Below are 21,716 nucleotides of genomic sequence, written 5' to 3'. Positions count from 1 at the left end.
TATGTAGACTTGGGGTGCTTGAGTGGCTCAGTCAGTTAAGTGAGTGACTCTTGATTTCAGCTCAGGTCATAATCTCAGGGTCATGGGATCGAGCCCCACATCCGGCTTCCTGTGCTGAGTGGAGTCTGCTTGGGATTCTCTCTCCCTCTACCCTTTTCCCTGCTAGCACACACTCACTTGCATGCTCTCTCTTTAAAATAAATAAAATCTTTAGAGAATATCTAGATTTTTTTTTTATATTTTATTTATTTATTTGACAGAGAGAGACAGCCAGCGAGAGAGGGAACACAAGCAGCGAGAGTGGGAGAGGAAGAAGCAGGCTCATAGCGGAGGAGCCTGATGTGGGGCTCGATCCCATAACGCCGGGATCACGCCCTGAGCCGAAGGCAGACACTTAACCACTGTGCCACCCAGGTGCCCCTAGATTTTTTTTTTTAAGGGTGGTGGTGGTGCAGGAGGAGATGTGTTCATTGCTAATTCTCTTTAAATTTGTTTTCCAGCCAAGCAAAAGTGAGAACTAGGGTGAATGTATAACTTCCCATCTAAACCAGAGCAATTTGAGAGAAAAAGGAGTACTCTAGGAAACTTGCTGGATGAAAGACATAAATTGGGGCTCTCCCCTGAAAACCAGGACTTTTAGTTACCTTACCTGTAGTTCACATCAGAGGCCCAGAATTGATTAAGATTTTTGTTGGGAGTTGGAGGCAGGGAGGATTATCTGTCTGACAGTGTTAACAAATCTCCTCAAAGAGTAAAAAATACAAATAACCAATCTATAGACTTCAAGGATCTGTGGCAAAAGTGTCTATGAACCTTGGCATGCTTGGTTCATCCATAAAATTGTAAATAATAGCAGCCAAGCAAACTTTCTCTTCTAACACTACAAACACATTTGTTAAGGGAACCCCCATCACTAATTAACAGCATATGCATAGTCAAATCTGCAACTTTAAAAACAATAAAAAAGTACTAAACCTCCTCTCTGCAAATGGAGGCACATCATTGAGTTGGGCATTCCATATTTGCTAAGAAATGACTATTTTATAACTAATCAGAATACTTATAAAATAGGTATTTTATAAGTAATCTCTTTAGCATCACAAAGACTACAGCACTCCCTCTAAAGGTATGTGACTCAGGGCAAAGCTTGTATTTATAATTCCTGTGACAAGGAGATGTAAAAAATTTTTTGCGCATATAAAGCAATGAAGTAATTCCCTAAGAGCACACGAGATATAACAACCAAGTGTAGACCTGCCTTGGCGAAATATATTTTAAAGGAATTGAGCCTGAAACAGATAAGCCCTGTTTGAAGTACTGCGACTCAAGAGAAGTCAATATATAGAGATCAGCATAAAATAAAAGCACTTTTGGAAATCTTTATATGTTAAGATGATTTAATATGTGAGATATATAACCATGAATATTTTGGAGTCATAGAGGAAAATCAGGAGAAACTCAGGAAGGGTAATACCTTTTCTGATACCCGCGTAAGTACTAGTCAGTCCATTTCTCTTCTTCCGGTGTCGATAGAGCCAGATGCTGAAGACCATGAGGATGATCCAACAGGCCGCGCCGATCCCAGCGATGAAGGCTGGCTGCTTGACCACGTCTGAGATCTGCTGAGCGAGGCTGACCTGGTCTTCAGGCGACACAGGGTTTCCGTGAGAATCTGAAAAGCCATCTTTGGATCAATGTGGGTTTAAAACTCAACGAGATCATGAATGCAGACTTGTGTCCTATAAGACGGCTATCATTACTTTGTTAATTTTTAGACAATCATTTCTGTCTTTTATTCTGTGACAGCCACCTTTGTTAATTAAAATAGTCCATGAGGTTTTCAGCAAAATTATATTCACTCTGTTTTAATGCAAAACAAATATGACACAATAATTTTATGGAATATATTTAAAAACAAAGATGATGGCACACAAGTTCTATTTTTTACTCCACAAAATTCTCATTGCTTGGATTAAATTTCACAGGACATCGTTAAGCGTCTGCCTTCCGCTCAGGGCATGATCCCGGCGTTCTGGGATCGAGCCCCACATCAGGCTCCTCTGCTGGGAGCCTGCTTCTTCCTCTCCCACTCCCCCTGCTTGTGTTCCCTCTCTCGCTGGCCATCTTTATCTCTGTCAAATAAATAAAAACTCTTTAAAAAAAATGTTTTTTCACAGGACAGTTCTGAGATAAATACAAACCTATAATTCTAAAAAATGAAATACTTAAACAGGAGTATACAAATAAGGGGTACCAAATAAGTTGTATAGAGAAGACATAAACTTTCTCAGACTTCTATGGAAACCCTCAATTATATGTTCTAAAATGATAATAAATAAAACTTTATTTTCTCTATTTAAGGTAGATACTGGGGGGGGGGGGGGGGAGTGTGTGTTTTCCTTCTCCCCAAACCCACCAACTATATGACTATATTCTAAGACTCTAAAATGCCGTAGAAATGCATCATTTGAGCCTTTGTTCACAGGGTCTATACAATTCAGTATAACGTAAAACCAAAGAAAAATTAAGATAAGGTTACCACTGAAATAACTATGAATAATCTTTCTTTTTTTCTTTTCTTTTTTTTTTTTTTTAAGTAATCTCCACACCCAAGGTGGGGCTTGAACTCATGACCCCGAGATCAAGAGTCAGATCCTATACCAACTGAGGCAGCCAGGCACCCCAAAGTTTATCTGTTTGTTTTTTTAAGTAATCTCTTTCTTCTAAAATAATAGCCATGACCAGCAATAGAGAGAAGGACATTAAATATGGATAAGAACTATTGAGTGTTATGAATAGTCTAAAAGGCTTATGTTTTCTGTTCTTTTGATTCACTAATTTAAAATTGATGGAATTTCTGGCAATGAAAATCTGTTTTGTTGAAACCTACTAAGGGGCTCCTTTTTCAAGCCCACCATTTCATCAAGTCATACAGAACAGTCAGTAACGTCTGCAGAAAACTGCAAACCCTTGTTCTATGATCAAAGCAATATCCTACTTTGTTGGCACTGAGTGATGCCAACACTGAGGTTGCCCAGTGGGCACAATTCCCATTAGCGCCTGCGGTTTGAATGTTCTTCCCCCACAACATCTGGTGAAACAAGAAGGTGTTTGCCCATTTCATTAGGAATGGTGCTTTCTTACAGTTGTCTAATTTTATTTGACTCTGAAAATGTTCTGCTAATCAACCTGTTTTAAAATAGAAACATTTGTTCTAGTCAAAAATTCCCTTTTTTTCAGAAAATAAAAAACAAAACAAAACTGGTATAGCTCATTATATATGAAGAACATTTCTCAAACAGAAAAAAATTCTGCAGATTATTTTTTTCTTATTAAATGATAAATAGTGCCTCAATAAGACATTGGTAGGAAAAATAAGCGTTCAATGGCTAAGGAAATAACCTTGGGAAAATAGGACCTCTTCCTATGTAAAATGGTAGCTACATTGCTACTCGTGTGTGTGTGGGGGGGGGTGTGGGTGTGGGTGTGTGGGTGTGTGTGTTTTATTTGCTTTTTTTTCTTGAACAGAATTCCAGACTTTATTATATGGAGGGTCAAGCCTGAAAAACCTATTTTTATAAACTGTCTCGGTCACCTGCCTTCAACTGTTTGTTGACTGAAAGTTTTATTTCATGTTCCAGGCTCTTTTATCTATGGTTTTCCTAAAAGCACTTCATCCTCTGAGACTTTACCAAGCAGACCTATTCTTTTTTTTTTTTTTTTCCCCTGATATACTCTTTGTATCTCCTAAGTTTATAGATTTCATGGCTATTTGTGCAAAGTTAAGTTGGGTAGCTTCAGATTTTATGGAGACAGCCAAGCGAGGTTCCATGCAAGCGACCAGATGGGCTTAACAGAATCAAGTGTGGTGTGACTAATGAATTAAAACGGCCACTCTCTATCTCAGTCTTTGTCTCCCTGCAGCTGAGGCTATATTAAGATATGGAAAACTGGAGCACATTTATAATTTCAAGAAAACCAATTGGACCCTTAAATCCCCTGATTTAAATCTTAAATAAATAAAATTACACACGGTCCTTTTCCAATTCATCTTTGAAAAAGGACTAAAATAAAATAGGTAAATGACATCAACAGTGTATAGATCATCACAGTGTAACTTATAATATCAATTTTAATAAGTTAGTACTGATGTTTCACAAGACAGGGCAACTAGTTGAGTAAAATCTTCACTATCTTTAGACTATTTTTCCCCATACCTAACCTAACGCTGTAACAGATACATCAAGCAATTCTTGTAAATAGTTCCCTATTTTATAATGTTGTAATAAATGAACCTGAAATAAACCATGAAACTCTTTTTGCTTAAAAGTTGCATATGTGATTACTGTTTAAAAAGATAATCCCCAAATCAAATTCTGGACCATGGCTGTGGCAGACGGTGCAAGCTCCCCTCTAAAGGTTTGAACGTTACTGTCATACGAGAGAGTTTTCAGGAGGTAACTCCCTAGCCAGTGAGTTCATCTGGCGGTGTTCCCATTCATCTATTTGGAATCCCTGACTGAGTTCCGCGCAGGAGTGATGCGCGCTATTTCTAGACCTGCACCATTAAATCCTCCCCCACCCTGGGGGTTTCTTTTCTTTCTTTCTGCTGGCCTTGGGTCAGCCTTGGAAACTCCATGTTAAAAAAGGTAAGCCTCATCAGCCCGTGACCCTCCGTGTCTACATGGAACAGAGTCCCACCCCACCGTTATGACACTTCTGGTGAACTTTAGCGAGTTACACCACAGAAGTTCGGCAAAGACATCTGTTAGAGCAGATAGCACTGTCTTAACAATGCAACAAGGATAAGAGTTTCCAAACTGAATGTAAAGTTTATATAGCAATAAAGTTTATTTAAAGCCAAATGTTTCTTAATTTTGTTTTGAACTAATTTCTTTTTTTCTTTTTTTTTTTTTTAAGGTTTTATTTATTTATTCGACAGAGATAGAGACAGTCAGCGAGAGAAGGAACACAAGCAGGGGGAGTGGGAGAGTTAGAAGCAGGCTCATAGCGGAGGAGCTTGATGTGGGGCTCGATCCCGTAACGCCCTGAGGGATCACGCCCTGAGGGATCACGCCCTGAGTCAAAGGCAGACGCTTAACCGCTGTGCCACCCAGGTGCCCCTGTTTTGAACTAATTTCTAGGATGTCATCAATTATCATCCAAATGCAAAAATACTATGTACTTGTCTGTGAAGTATAAAAATGCATTTGTCTGATCCTTTTCCATATTTAGCAACTGACATAAAGTCTTACTAATGCTTAACTTCTGATCCAAAAGGAATAAACCAAAGTTGACTATATTTCAGCATTTTTCATAATTTAAATGTAGCCTCTTAATAGCGACGCTTTTCTCTCCCCTTTCCATTTATAATTGTTTTTGTTGTTGTTTGCTTTAGATTTTACTAGTAACCACTTACTAATTTGTATTTCATATTCATGCCACATTCCATAGGAAACCTGTAGTAACAAGGCTTCTCCTTTAGGTTTTTTTTTTTTTTAAATGTTTTTCCTTTTTTAATTCCTCTAACCACTTCCGAAGCACACATCGTATTTACCTTTCTAAGTAATTAGCATAGAACTATATTCCAATTCTCCCTGACACTGGAATCTACCTTTTTAAATAAAAAGTAATTACAGTTTTAAATAGACATCAAAATGGTAAATATAAATTGCATATTGCTTAAACTTCTAATACCTAGTTTAAGTCTTTCATGGAAGTTTTTTTTTTTTTTTAAATCCAAATAACTGTAAATTCCATGAAGGTTCAGACTGTGTCTTTCTTGTTCACTGAGGTATCCTTGATATTCAATTAATAGTATTTTTTGAATAGACAAAAAAAAAAAAAAAGAAAGAAAATTCAATAGGATGGAATTAGGATGACAATGAATGCTGACAACCTTTGCTTGAAATATAATTTAAAATGTGTGCTTGGCTAAGTTTAAGTTTAGTTGTAATATATATTATGTATTTATATAATCATATTATATATTTACATATTTATTTATTATATATTTTATACAATAAATTATACATATAGTTTAAATAAAGCTAACATCATTTTTGTCACTCTCTTTCCAAAAAACAACAAAGGCAGGACCATGGGTGCAGTGACAGACTCAGCCCAGATCCGCGCACTCACCTAACTGGATAAACTGTGGCTCGCTCTTCACCCCAGCCCCGGCCCCAGTGCTGGCCGCCACCTCCACTCTGTATCGGATCCCAGGAACCAGAGAAGGAATGACCACAGAAAAGGTGGAACCATCCACCGTCTTGTTTATATGATAGCGAGTTTCATTGCCCAGACACCAAACCTGTAAGGAGAGCACAAGGAATTTCAAGCTGGTAAATTATTTAAGTTAATGCAAAGATCAACATAGTATTTCGGTTTTAGACCTAAACCGAGTGCAGACTTATCATGGACCTGATATAGGATGCTGCAAAAGTCATTTTTCCCCAGGATCTAGTTCTGAGAGGACTCGTCCAGTCAAACCTAAGGTTGGCAGTACGTTCAAGACCTTTTGGGATTTTCTCATATACTTCTCAAGGATTCTATCAGGAAAGTACAAATCTGTGCTTAGAGACACAGGCTCTTATCAGCCCAAATCATCAGGGTTTGTTTGTTTTTTTTAAACACCTAGAAATTATTTGCTCGAAAAAAAAGGGCTTTGCAAAACACTGTGTATATCCAGAGAAAGAACTTAATCTAAAGTACTTTTGTAAAAATATGGTTATTAAAAATAAAACTGGACAGGGGTGACCAGCTGGCTCAGTCGGTGGAACATACAGCTCTTGATCTCCAGGTCCTGAGTTCGAGCTCCATGTTGCGTGTAGAGTTTACTTAAAAATAAATAAATAAAACTGGACACAAGGAATTAGGATCTTCCTAGGAGTCTCCTCAGCCTGTGGCATGTTGCACTACTATCAATAAGAGAAAATTAGCACTCTGATCTTGTATTTAAATGGGAATATTAGTTTGTGTTTGATAACATAGATGAGATCATAAAGGATAACAATACATATTTGACTTGAAAGAAAAATGTTCATCTAATAAGAAAATTAGTGTATATAGCTCATTAACTTTGATAAGGATATTTGGGACAGGAAATGATCTTTGGGAAATTAGGATTTCTGAACTCCACTGCAATCCTTAATTTAAATTTCACTAAAGGATTATTTAATCATGGAGTGATCTTCTGTGATGTTTAAGAAGTTAGATATGGCGCATGACAGTATCTGGACTCAGTTACTATAAGAAAATGAGCCAGGGAGTAGTAAAACATGCCCTATATTCTTTATGATGTCCTCAAGCAAAATGCAGGATTAGCCTCAAGTAGCCTATTGTCTAAACTGTAATAGGAAATGAGATTTAAAATAAATCTAGGAGTATCAGTGTCCCCTATCACGTGAGCAATAACCTTTCATTTTTTTCCTTTGGAAGTTAATATTATTTTAATATAGTTTCAATGCATAACACCAGCAAATGGTCAGACTCTATACCAGGTCCTGACCATTTGGAAATAAAGAGTCCTTTGTGATTTTTTTTCCCCCAATTACATTACGCAGCTGAACCAAAGCCACAAACTGATTTTGTACCAGTCAATCAGGTCCTGAAAGGCATTTTATTATTTTAAATTGACCATGAAGTTAAGTGAAATCCACCCTTTTGCATTTCTTCTGGAGAGAAATGAGTTTTGACTCTTAGGGGAAAATGCCTACATTACACAATTTTGCTTGAGAGCTGAGACATCACCTCATTTTAAATCCTTAAAAATCTCTACAACAGTTCATTTCTCTGGACTGAACCATAGCATCCTGTCACTCCCCAGTCCTGAGACAACCTTGAAATTCACAAGAAAACGCTTAAATGGTAGACACTCTTACCTTTTAATGACTCAGTGACACAGAAGATCGCGTTTGAAATACCTTAGAACATTCACAGGGCATTCACGGCACTATTTTAAATACTTTAAAATGTCACCCTTTTAAAATTCTGGCAAATTTCATAAAGAGGCTTTCAATTTGTTTTTAAAAATCATTTAAAGAAAATATTAGGCCTAAAATCAAGCTCAGTATATCTGGTTATTGTCCAAATCAATTTGCTACTCAAAAGAACACTGATGGTCTTTATTTGGCAAGCTTGCCAAGGGAGCACATCAGAATCACCTTGGAAAGATCTGCCTCAACACGTATGCAAACCCCCCGACACACCGACTGAGTCAGAATCTCTAAAAACTGTGGTCAAGTACCTACGTTTGGAAAATGAGTCCACAGGTGATTTTGATGTTAGTATGTACTTACCTGTAGAAGATAAATGTGGTTACCTTTTTAATATCAGTTTCGTATCAATAGACACAGTCTAAAATATTCACATATATGAGATAAACTACTAAGTATCACTAGCTAGTAACTAGAAAAATACTCAGGTATCATGGAAATATAGAGCAGTATCTAGAAAAAAAATGTTTTACAGTCAAAATTCTTCTAGTATGCAGTGTGTTTACACACATGTTGAAAAAAAGGACATGTAAAATCTATTTTCTATTGAGATTTCCCTGATTCATTTATCAATTATTCATTTATCATAGATCATTAAGAATTTCCTATAATAAAGAGTCATTGATAGGCTACATCTCCTGAGTCTAACTTTGTTTTTAACTGTATCTTGGCATGACTGAAAGTATTTGCTCAAAACAAATCTATGTAAGACTCTAAATTTAATCACTAGAGCTGATGACTTCACAGGTCAAAATAATTATCAGAATTATCAGATTGATTCACTTGACATCTTATGTTTATAAAATTCATTTAAACATTCATAAATTTATAATTGAATCTTCACTGAGACATGAAATTTTGTTTAGACACTAAAACAAAGTTAATGGGAAAAAAAACAATTTGTGCACATTAAAATAAGTTTTCCAACTTAGCTCCAAAGTTCCAAAACTTCGAACATGTCAAAAAAAAAAAAGAAAGAAAGAAAAAAGAAAAGAAAGAAAGAAAGAAAACAAGCAAGCAAGCAAACCCTATTTGATAGTATTTTGACTCGTAGCCAATTCCATGGCACAACCCAACCCTGCAAAATAGATTCAAACTATTTTTTTAAGGTAAGAAAAAACAAAAACCTTTTTTATTAGCATTCATATTTGTTGTTTGTATGAAATTATATGGACCTATAGATTTTGCTACCATATCGATTACTACTTGTAAATTAATTGTTTTTTCAAATGGTTTCAGAAAGAATTACTCCACAATTACTGAATAATCGGGCAAGTATTTTTGAAGTGATTTTACATGTTGCTACATGGACCAGCAGATGGCGCCAAATACCCACAATTTAGACAAGCTTTTTCTTTGTAAGGGGGAGAAGGGTGTGATCAGTAATTACTATAAATGTATTACCTTATACTCTTGGACCATTCCATTTTGAGTGTCTTCGGGAGGAGGCTGCCAAGTAACAAGAATTGCTGTTCCATTTCCATCATTCTTTGATACAGTTACACTTTGGGGTGGGGCACTGGGTGCTATTAAATTGTTTTAAAAAGTAGACACATTATGAGTCTATTAGAGAACACTGAAAGCAGACACAACATTTAAAGCCAAGTAATAACTATGTAAAATCGATGTCAATATACCCATATGTTTTAAAGATGTATCTCATTCAAGTCTGAATAGTCCCAAACGATTTAAGTTTCTCCTCAAAATTGCTAAACCTTTTGTTATTGCAAATATTCCATAACCAAAGTTACACCGATTATCTCCATAAAACATCCCAGAAAAATTCTTATTCCTCCTACCCTGTAACCTCAGTGCCATGTTCTCCCTACAAGTGTTCCAAAGAATAAAGATATATATTAATCATCCACGACATTAACTATATCCTATCATTTCTGTCATCAAAATAATCATCAGATTTTAGGAAAAATTCTGGTTATTTTTACAGAGTATACTTGTGACATGTAACCTTTTTTACTTTTATGTAAATACTAAGATTGGAATTCCAGCTATAGGATGGCCAATCATACTGGTTTTTCTGGAGCTGAGGGGTTTCCACAGACATGAGGAATAAGCATAAAATGCTAACCCCAGGAAGTCCTGGGCAAACCAAAACATTACTCACTTTATTTATAAATCATTACTCAAGGTAACATTCAATAAGTGAATGGAAAATAATTAATGGAAAGTCAAGCAAATTGAGAACAAATTCATCTTTAAATGCGAATTTTAGTTCTCAACAATTGGATATATCTGACATATGCCATTAAGTAATACATGGTTCACATTTGCACATTTTTATATAGGCTATTAAAGCAAGTCGAGTATTACAGAATTTTGATTTTTAGCAGTTCTAATTGAACAAATCCTTTTAGCAAAATACAATGTTCAATATCAAGACAGTTAATAATATCACAATTAATTAATTTTTTTCAATTAAGCTAATAAAAACCTAACAAATGTACTACAATGCACAGTAATCACACATTCCATTATACTTGCCTTCTTCTAAGGTTTTGGCAAATTTAATTTCACTATCTGCTCCTTGAAATTCATTAAAAAAAGGACGAGCTTTAATTTCATAGTTGACTCCCTTTCTGAGATCAGGGATAACCACGCTGTTTTTGGTTGGGGTCCTCACTTCAAAAACTAACCACTCCGATTCACCGTGGTTGGCTCCAGATGGCCGATAAAGAATTTTATATCCTTGAATATACTGAGACTGTTGGTCCACCTATTGAAATGACAGATAAAAAATGCAACCATTTATATCTTTTTATTATTTTAAAATTATGAAAATTAAATGTGACAAAATGCAAAAAATTCTATCTAGCTTCACTCTATAGTTTTCTAGTTTATATAAAATAGAATACAAAACACGAATCACTATCCTTTGTAATGCAGTCACTTTTTCAGCTTAATATATAATATTAGATACTAATTTCTATGGTTCATGCAGAAACGTTCGGCATCATGGCAATTCTGTGACAGACATCCAGGATCAAAAGGATCAGAAAACTTTCTAATTTTAAATGCCAATTTAATACTACTCAAATATTTCTAAAGTCTAAAAAAACTTATGTGATAATGATCCTGTCACAAGTTATATATTTATAGTTAAAGCTATGTGTTTGTTTCCTTTGGTAATGGTAAAGTTTACTATTGCAGTATAATAGAAAATACACACAACATAAAACTTTTCTTGTTGAAAGCCAGTGCACAGCTATCATAATAAACAATGCTTACACTATAAAGTTGTCATTGGTGGACAAGTGGGCAACACATATACATAAACTATCTGTTCCATGAATTTTTTTTCATATAATGATCTCCCAGAAGTCATCGGCTTATTGAAACTGAAATCAAATATTGCAACAATAATGACTCACTGTCCAGTGCACTTCGATCGAAGAGGAAGAAAGGATGGTAGGGTTGTGGAGGTGCAGTACAACATTTCCCAGTTCTCTCTGGACCTGCTTGTGATCTACGCCCTGACTCGTTGGGGGGACATCTGCAACAATCCAAGAAGACCATGTTAACCATCCTACGCAATGTAACTGACTTGAATGAAAGTATGGTGAAACAATCCTCGCATTCATGGCAACTCTCAGAAAAGAAGAATCATTCCAACGGGGAAGCCAACCTGTGATACAGAATGAAATGGGAACAACTTAACCTTTTTATTAGCATAGGGAAGGTGGCGACATACAGAGAGAGAGAGAGAGAGAGAGAGAACAAGCAGAGGGCATGTAGAAAGCAGAAAAGAGCAGGAAGCAAAGGTAACAATGGCCAAAAAGCAGCATCTGAGGGTGCCTCCTACCATGTAATGATCGCTTTCTCACCAAGGATGAGAAGCCCAGTGCATTCCCCTCCGAGTTTGTTATAAAATTTGGTAATGATCCTGACTATGCAAGAAAGAAAAGAGCCAGAAATTGCAACAGAGTGGATGAGTAATGAAAAGAAGGGAGACATATAATAGGTGAAAAGCAAGCACAAAAAGAATTTAGACACCTTGTATCTTATAAGATGAACTTGGCTATCTTCCCAAATAAGGTATACGGTAAGTTAGTAGCAGCTACCATGAGGGATACAGAAGCCACCATTAGAATGGAATGGAATGGAATGGAATGGAATGGAATGGAATAGAATAGAATAGAATAGAATAGAACAGAACAAAATAAAACTGATGAGAAAAGAGCACCTAACCATCTATTTAATGGTTTGCTTTTTAGTTCAGTTATTGCATCACTGTAAAGAAGGTTAAATAAAAAGTTCTTAATCTCAAGAACACCAAAATTTAAGAAAGGAGACCAATAACAAAGTAAGAATTAAACTATTACTAGTGTTCATTTATGTTGCACCTTTTTCTCCCCAATAAGGAGGGATTTTGTTAAAATCCTAAAGTCTGTACTCAGTAAAAATTGCCCATTTCTAGGGAGGTTTTCTAAATACAGATATTTTGCTTTGCTTACAGTAATAAGGGGGGGGGCGTGGGTGGCTCAGTCGGTTAAGAGTCCGACTCTTGATTTCAGTTCAGGTCGTGATGTCAGGGTCATGGGATTGAGCCCTGTGTCAGGCTCCGCGCTCAGCACAGAGTCTGCTTGTCCCTCTCCCTCTGCTCCTCTCTCTCTCAAATAAATAAATAAAATCTTAACAGATAAATAAATAATAAAAGGGAAGAGAGGGTGAAGTAGGGAAGAAAATACAGAGATTTTTGTGGCCAGAATTCTCTATCTCAGAGATTTATATGTCGGCATACATACTCTAGAGTATTTGCCATCCCAGGAACAGCAGAAATGAGAATTTTAGTTTCTGAATGACTAAATATCTTTAAAGATATTCTGAACAAGAAGCAAAAAAATATGTTTATTAAAAATGAGGTCGTCCAATGTTATATGTTAACTAACTAGAATTTAAATTAAAAACTTGAAACAAACAAACAAAAATGAGGTTGTTAAGCTTTGAGGGACTCCACGGAAGGCAGGCAAAGAGAAGATGGATCAAGAGTGCTATCTAACACTCCGATATAATACCCCTGACGGCACATATACTGCACCCATCAATTAAGCCTATAAATAAGCAAAATGTCAAAAACAACAGATAATTTTGGTTTCTCACACTTTAGCATCCCTCACAAATATCCTTGGCTGACACTGGCCCTCAGGCAACCTATTACCACAGCCTAGAGGTGGAAAGCACTTGCCTGTCATCCTCCCATCTCAGATGTTCTTCCTTCCCTATTGGTTTCTATGCTCCTACGACTCCAGCTACCATCTATCTCTGGGGTAAGAATGAAGTCCTTGCAACAAGACAGACTTGGGTTTGCACCCCAACTCAGCAACTTATCAGCCATGAAACATGGGGAAGATTTCCTAACCTCACTATTTTTCTGTTTTCTCATCTGGCAAACGGCAGTACAAATGGCAGATATTTCTGAGGGCTGCTGTGAGAACTGCATTTTGGAAGTCATAGGAAGTCCTTGTCTTGAAGACAAGGATTGGGTTAATCTTTGTGAACCCAGAACATCCAGGCTTGTGCCAGGCATTTAGAATGTGCTTAACAAACACTGGTTGACTGAAAGGGAATTACTGTATGAAAAACACAGGTCCTCTCATATGTAAGCTCCTATCCTCAGGCAACCTTCTGCCTTTTAGCAAGTATCCTTGAACATGTAAATAACCATTGTAAATGGTAACTACTATGATTTTCACCACAATCTCTAATTTCTTTGGTTTGAGATAAACTTGTCAGTCAATCCCTTCATGAAAACTAAAAATTAAAAATAATCCCTGGCCTGGTGTAACTATTTTGGCAACGGCAGCCTAGAATATTCAGAAAATGGCCCATCGGGGAGAAAAATGAAAAGTAATATCTACTAGCATTGAAAAGTTTATGAACTGGTTCTTTAATATCGTTCTTGTCCTTTTCCTCCTCTTGAAAAAAAAATGTATTATAATGTAAAAGGTCCTTCCGGACATTCAGAATTAACCTAGAGGAAATTTCAGATTGTAATTCTACCCAGCTGCTTGCCCAGTGTTGGAATTCCCTATTCACAGTCTCTGAAGAGAGAGTATCCAGGCTGCACTTCATTATTTACAATGACCGAGTTCCTATTATTCATACCATACATAGGCTATGCATTCTGTGCTGTGTACATATTCTTCAAGGATAGGGCTCAGAATGCTACGCAAGTAGGATGCATGGAGGAAACCCAGCAGTTACACTGGCAACAACCCCACCATCCCAGAAATGGCCAACACGCCCCCCACTTGCCCGCGACTCACTTCATCTTCCTTGCATTATCGAATCTTGTTTTGGGGAAAAACATCTGGATTACCCTGCGACGGGGCTCTAACTCCAACTGTGACATGGGTCTACCTGCATTGTGAAGTGGAAACTGTGCCTTGTACCTTTATCTCTGACCCAACTCCTTCATAGGAATCTCTACTTGGGGAAGACTTTTTTTGCAGTCATGTTACAGAAATGGCTATAGAAATTATGGCTGCTCTCTTATGAATTCATTTCCAACAAGTCTCTCCTGAATGCCCTCCACCCCTGGCTCTTCTCCTTATCCTTACTACACAAACGTTTTCTACTTTCTTCCAGGTCTTTCCCCAAGTTCCTGCTACAACTGGTATTAGCCTAACCTTCAGTTGAGCTTCATAGCATCTCAAAAGCAGTCCAAGAACTAGACAATGAAATCTTCCTCAATGTTACTTCTACTCCTTGGTCCTATTTTTGTTGCCTGGACTTAAAATACACATACCCTTTTCACATGATGGTTTCTTAAAATCTTAAGGAAAAAACAAATGTCATGTCTACTCTATTATTTGGGGGGGGGGGCATGCCAAGATCCCTGAATTTCTTTTCTAATGATGTGATTTTCAGCCTTCAGTGCAGCCCCACCAACTAACCTCATTGTCCTCTTCTTAAAAGTCTACCTGAAAAGGCAGTGCTCAGAAAAGAACACATTATTCCATTCATAACCTGACCAGTTCAGAGTAAAGGGAGGGGCTTACTTGATTCAGACATAATTCTGCTAATGCCAGCTAAGACTACATTTGTTCTTTTGGCAATGACATCACTCAGTTGGCTCAAACTGGTGTTTTAATTGACTTCAAATACTGAGATCAGTCTGCCCCCAGCACCCTGACACATGCATATGCTCCCCCTTCAAGCCTGGTATCCTTAGTCTGTCCTTCCACAGGGAAGTTTTAAACCTTCAGTTTAAGTGCACACATTTGAATTTGCTCCATTAATTTAATCTTATTAGTGCTGACCCATCCTTTCAGTCTACTGAGATAGATTTAGTTCTGATGCTCTCATCCCTCAGCCTGTCTTTCTCAGTTTCATGGTATCTGCAAAGTTTATCAACTCCCTTTATTTTTAGTCTAGACAGTGAAAGAAACATGAATCCAATAACAAATTCTTATGGCAGAAAACAGAAAAGAAATCTGAGTCTCATAAATTAATTAATCCTTGTCCAAACCTGCAGAGTGCCTATTTTTAGCCCCATTTTATAAGTGAAGAAGCTGAAGCTCAGGACAAACTAACTTGCTCAGGGTGACATAGCTCGTAGATTCGGGAGGTGAGATTAAAAATCCTTTGATTTCAAAATGGCAGCCCTCGTTCACCATATTTCCAGTCTTCCAAATGACATGGATTTATTTCACTTAGGTTGTTCCGCTAGCTATTCATGTATAAAATTAAGTCAGTTAAAAGGTAAAAAGACGTAAATTAATCTTCACAGTAAGTGTGAACTACCTCCTTATTTACAAATGAGGATGTAGGCTACAAAATCATTCATAGGAGTATTTAACAGAAGAGCAGTCACTCAAAACTGAGGAGTCTCCTAGCTAGAGACCACCGTACTCGGGACAAAAAGTCAAATTCACATTACAGCTGTCATTGTGTCTGCATTCTTTACAACTGTGTATCTAATATTGAAAACCTCAAACTGTGTTAAGGCAGGCTCCAAGAATATTAGCGTTCCTGATGAGGTGACTCATGATAGCAAATATAGGCGCCTGGGTGTGTTGAACTCACACAGCAGGAGACAAACACGAACATGTTCTATAACTCAGTTTGCTTTCTGTGTGAATTCTGAAGCAAAAGGTCCTTCCAGCAAGATTCTTTGTATACTCATCAGAGAAGACAAAACAAGAAAAATGGCTGTCAGACCCTCTCTAAAACATAGCTTAAGTCTTTCAATCCTTGTATGCACAACTTGTTTCTGTCACTGTAAGTTACGTCCCCCCACTTTGGAAAGGCAAACTCGAGATTGAGATACTGTGATTCTTCTGAATGTTGAGGAAATAATGGTATATTTCTATCACTACCATCTAGAATTTTCTTTCTTTATTAATATAAAAACAAGCATATTTTAATGGCAATGATAGTATGTTAAAAAAGGGTAAGGATTGATTCAAATCACCTTTTTATTCAATATGCGAATTTCATTCCTTATTAAAACTTTAAAATAATAAGTGGGGCATGGTGGTGGACAGGAGGTAGTCTGTCGAAAGCTAGATGTAATTTTTACTCACAAAGGACAATGAAAAGCAGTATATCCAGAATGTGGCCCAAGTGAGCAAATTTCTAATTTGTTCCACGTATTCATTAGCCTCCACATCATATTCATTTTTCCTTTTTTTTTTTTTTTTGAAAAGATTTTATTTATTTATTTGACAGAGACAGCCAGCGAGAGAGGGAACACAAGCAGGGGGAGTGGGAGAGGAAGAAGCAGGCTCATAGCGGAGGAGCCTGATGTGGGGCTCGATCCCAGAACGCCGGGATCACGCCCTGAGCCGAAGGCAGACGCTTAACGACTGCGCCACCCAGGCGCCCCTCATTTTTCCTTTTTATCTGTTTCTTTAACCCAGCTTTGACCAAAATATACATGACTTTCATGTAAAAGTTTAATATATCATGGCTCATATAACTGACAATGAAAGACAGACCAAACAACATACCGATCCTAAAGTATTTTTCCCCATGCTTTGTAGGGGGAGAAATCAAATACAATACAAAAATACACAATATTTTTGCCTGATTGGATTGTGATTTTATAAAATGAGAGATACTGCTCTTTGTTATTAATCTTATCTTGGAGTACTTAGTCCAGAAAACAATAAAGTTTGCAGACATTGTGTTTGTGTATTAAAAATTAATGGAGCAACTGGAAGAACAGATCTGTATTACATATACAATCGTAGCATGTATGCAGTACAAATTACTGACTTGTAAAATTATAACATCTAAGAATAAGTAGGTGTCACAAGGTTGAGTAAATCCGTATTTACCTTGTGTTTTCACTGGATCTGATATCTGGCTTGGATCACTAATTCCATATGCATTTGCTGCCCTCACAAGGAAAAGGTAAATTGCATTAGGTTTGAGTCCTTTAATGGCAAATGTTTCTGTTTTCACATTCTCTGCTACGGTCTGCCAGCTGCTACCAGATGCATGGCTAAGGACAGATACACAAGTTAGAACATGCATATTTAATGGTTTAAAAAAAAAAAAGACCAACTAGGAAATATCGTCTTTACTCTACCTGAAGGCTTCTATAATATAAGATGTTGGAGTTGCACCTGAATTCAAATTTGGTTGCCATGACAATGTAACTGTATTTCTGCTGACATCTGTAACTTCGGGTTTTGAGGGGGCACTAGGGATTAAATTTGGGTCGGTGGGTCTTGGAGGCTGAACTGGAACTCCAAATTCTAATAAACGGGATAAAAAGGAAAGATGTTTACATATATACAGTTAAGCACATAAAGGTAGATTACACATTTATATACCTACTCAGGCATCAGGATATCTACTTCATTCATTCACCAGCAAGTAAATGACCACACGTTAAGCTTTAAGTTAAAATGCTAGCTAATTTACCTTGGACTTCAATGTAAGCACTCCATGTTGCTTCACCACTGGGGGTCGATGCAATGCAGGTGTACCGACCTGTGTCACCCAGCTGAGAAGACAGACAGAAAATAAGTATTTGGAACAATCGAGAGCTCAATGGCCTGGAAAAGCAATTATAATTTTGTATATGTCCCATGAATATGGATAACTGCATTAAAATTCAATAACCAGAAACGTCCTCTTAATTGAATATATTTTTATTGACTATGAAGGAAAATACTGCAGGAATAGAGAAAAAATGATTTTATATGGTTATTTTAATTGTATAATAAAATATATTTAATTTGTTACCATACCACTATTTTTTAGTGTCAGGGAAAATAAACAATGAGGTATTCAAATTCAAAGGGATAATCTTTATTACTAACTTATATCTTCCCATTTAATGGCACACAGTAAGGCTGATAACATTTAGCCAATGACTATTCTTGCTATTTCCTATTTCGTCAGAATTACATGCATATGGATAGCTGAGATAAACAGATTTACAGAATACAAAGGATAAACACAAAATGATCTCTTCTCAAAGTACTCACTCTTTTTCTCCCATTTTTTTCGAACCTGTTTAATAAGTCAAACCTCAGCTGGAATGAAGGCTCTCTTTCCCTTCTAAAGACTAAATGCCAGAAAACCAACAGCTTTAATATCATCACGAGCACAATGAACCCATACACCTCTGCCTAAGGTAACAACTCGATCTTCAAGTAATGTTTGATAAAGCAAGAATGTTGCCATCTCTCTCTGGCAACTGTAATAACAAAATTGCAATCGTTGTCACAAAGAAGTACAACATATTAACTTTCATGGCATGTACAATGAACTGTTATGCTGATCCAAAACTCCCAAGAAGCCACCCACAATAGGCAATAAAGCGATTGAAATTTATGTTTATTGCTGTCAAAGCTATTCTTTCATATGCCTTGTGAGCCTGTCTGATCTTGACCTAAAAGAAAAGGAAAAATCCAAACAAAACAACACAGTCCTGAAAGAACAGGTATGGGATGTGATGCCCTGGGAAGGTAAATCCCTAAATTGTTCTCACAAACTTGCGGGCTTTTCATCATTTAACATGCTGATTTGCAATGTACACTCGGCGCGTACATTGCTATCTGGGTTTTGTTTGCACGTACAGTATTCTGTAATTACAAAATGTTGAACCAAATATTCACAACAGAAGACCTGTCCAAGGGCATTGTAGATAACACGGTACTGGAAAAATCTCTTTGAAAAATGCTTTTATGGAATGAGTGCATCATACCGCTACCTGGAAGGTATTTTTTTTCTCCCACAAATCCTCATTGACTTCCCTCAGTAGGTCTCAAAAATCTTTTTTTCTCCTCCATCTAAGACCTTAAATTACTTGCTATGAGCTAAGTTATGAGTCAAATCATCTTAAATATACACAGTGGAATGTCTGAAAGAATAAAGCGTCAATTAAAAATATATCAATACCGTTATTTAGCGTTTCATTGATTCTAAAACTTGAGACGTCAGCCCTGGTTGCTGGAGGCAAACACAAAATGGAGCAAAATGGGAAAGCCAGGGTGTCAATTCAAGTTACCTTAGCGTATCGGATCTGCAGGACTCCCGTCTCCAGCTGCTTGATTCGAGAATCTTGGGTTGAAACAAGGACTCCATCCTTTCTCCACAGAATCGTGGGCACCGGACTGCCTGTGGCCACACAGCTGAGCACTAAAGTACCATCCACTGCTACCGTCTGATTCACAGGACCTTGTCGAATGACGGGGGGAGGCCGGTCCGCAATCACTGCCAAAAGAAACAACAGGAAATAGATTTCTACAACTGGAAGCAATTTTCTAATCATCCAAGCAACAGCAGTTGCTCTAGGCTTTGAAACAAACTAATTAAACAAGTAATTAAAGTAGGAGACATGCATTATTCAGAATGCATTTATGCGATGCTCTGATTCAGGATGTTAAAATGAGATACCATGTACTCCTTTCAAATGACCAAGCCCTGACTGAGCTTGCTGTCCTGCCGAGGGACCTATTTAACTTAAGAGTCCGAGGAGGAAATAAGAATTGTGGATGGTGGGGTGCCTGGGTTGCTCAGTCGGTTAAGCATCTGCCTTGGGCTGGGGTCATGATCCCAGGGTCCTAGGATCGAGAGCCCTGCATCGGGCTCTCTGCTCAGTGGGGAGCCTGCTGCTCCCCCACTGTCCTCACTCTCTCTCTCTCTGTCAAATAAATAAATCTTAAAAAAAAAAAAAAAAAAAGAATTGTGGATGGTGAAGTCGCTGTCTAGTGGTGAGAAGTGGAATGTGTACTTTTTAAACTTTAAAGTATGTAAAAATCAAACACAATGACAACAAAAAACCACCTACCCCAAGGAAACTTAGGAGACACATTTCCACAAATGAACTAAAGCCAATTTGATATCTGATAACGGTTTTGTGTCCAACAGAAAAAAATATGGTATCTTACCAACACGTCTGACAATTTTGGATTCAAAAAGGGGCTTTGAACTTTCAGAAATTACAAGTCAATATGATTGAGCTCTTTCTATCTTGGAATTCTATTAACAGAATTACACGGGGAAAATTTTTCCCAGTCTCGGTGAATTTAGGAAAAACTGGAAAACCGCTCAAATACATTTGCTAGAGTAACTAAATTTTGGATGCAACAATTTGCAAAGCGAGATGTGTCATGTTCAAGGTTTTATGCACCAAAGATTTTCACAAACTGGACTCACACTTCAATTTGTTCCTCACTTACCATGCAATAGTTATTAGTTTTGTGCATTCAGCTTAAGCAAAAATAAGAAAGCAAGAGAGTGAAATCAGCAACTGCATTTTCACCCACCTTTTTGATTCCCTACCATGCTTGATTACTGGTATGAAATTTGCAAATACCAGGGAGGCATGGTAGAAGGCTGGAGTTTGTAACCTGGCAGGAGTGTTTCACATACTGCATGGATGACAAATGTAAGCCAATGATTCCTTTGTTTAGGATTGTTTAATCTTTTGTACATTTTCTGTTGAGATTGGCTAAAATCTAATTAGAGGCCCCACCCGATAAGTGTGAAAAAAAGAATGAAAACGTTTTATTGCTTTGGGGTTTTAGAACATTCTACCACCTGTGTTCCCTTGATCATAAGAATGAATGAATATTTATTTCTAGACATTAATTAAATTAGTAACAGTGTTTCTTTATAAAGGATTATAATTAAATCCAGGAACAGAGTGGCTTACATTTTGTAGTCTTGTTACATTGAGAAACAATCCAGTATCTGGGGACTTCTCCAGTTTTCTGCATCTTTACAGTGCTTTGATGTTTGCATCATATTTAGCGTCATTCACACCTCCCCATCCTATCCTGACCCAGTTTAATGCTGTTGTTGCTCTCTCATTGATTTCTCCCTGGTTTACACTGGGTAGTTTACAAAAATAAGGCAAGAGAAGAGGAGTAGGGTTGATTATCAACTCCATCTGTCATGTGTCTTTGGGCTGCTTCTTAAATTCTCTAAGCCTTAGTTTTGTTTTGTTTTTTTATTTTTTTTAATCTCTAATTGGAATATAATAATGATCTAGCCAGCTCAAGGGATTGCTATGAAGATTTAAATGGTATAATACATATGAAGGTGCTTTGCTAGCTGCAAAAAGCTAGACATGTGTATGAATTGTGATCTTGCCACTTACCCTTTTCTGTAAAAAACTGATAGGTAAACCAGAGCTGAAGGAGTTCATTAAAGCAATTTCACATTTTTAGGTAGAAAAACATGAAACACTTTGTTGTTATCACAGGATAGAATAAAATACTGATACACTATTTACGT

General features: G+C 37.1%; 1 protein-coding gene across 1 annotated transcript in view; it reads right to left on the bottom strand.

Moving 5' to 3' along the window:
- The window catches only part of ROBO1 (roundabout guidance receptor 1), a 763,832-nt gene that overhangs the window by 50,963 nt on the left and 691,153 nt on the right, over nt 1–21,716 (bottom strand). The window contains exons 11-19 of the mRNA XM_057306889.1: nt 19,483–19,688; nt 17,889–17,970; nt 17,551–17,719; nt 17,297–17,463; nt 11,384–11,505; nt 10,497–10,728; nt 9,402–9,523; nt 6,142–6,313; nt 1,475–1,672 (exon numbers count right to left, since the gene is read on the bottom strand). Coding sequence (XP_057162872.1) covers nt 1,475–1,672; nt 6,142–6,313; nt 9,402–9,523; nt 10,497–10,728; nt 11,384–11,505; nt 17,297–17,463; nt 17,551–17,719; nt 17,889–17,970; nt 19,483–19,688 — 1,470 coding nt within the window. The remainder of the gene's footprint in view (nt 1–1,474; nt 1,673–6,141; nt 6,314–9,401; nt 9,524–10,496; nt 10,729–11,383; nt 11,506–17,296; nt 17,464–17,550; nt 17,720–17,888; nt 17,971–19,482; nt 19,689–21,716) is intronic.

This window comes from Ursus arctos, unplaced genomic scaffold (assembly GCF_023065955.2).
Source record: "Ursus arctos isolate Adak ecotype North America unplaced genomic scaffold, UrsArc2.0 scaffold_4, whole genome shotgun sequence".
Lineage (NCBI taxonomy): Eukaryota > Metazoa > Chordata > Mammalia > Carnivora > Ursidae > Ursus > Ursus arctos.
This window is presented reverse-complemented; position numbering and strand designations above follow the sequence as displayed.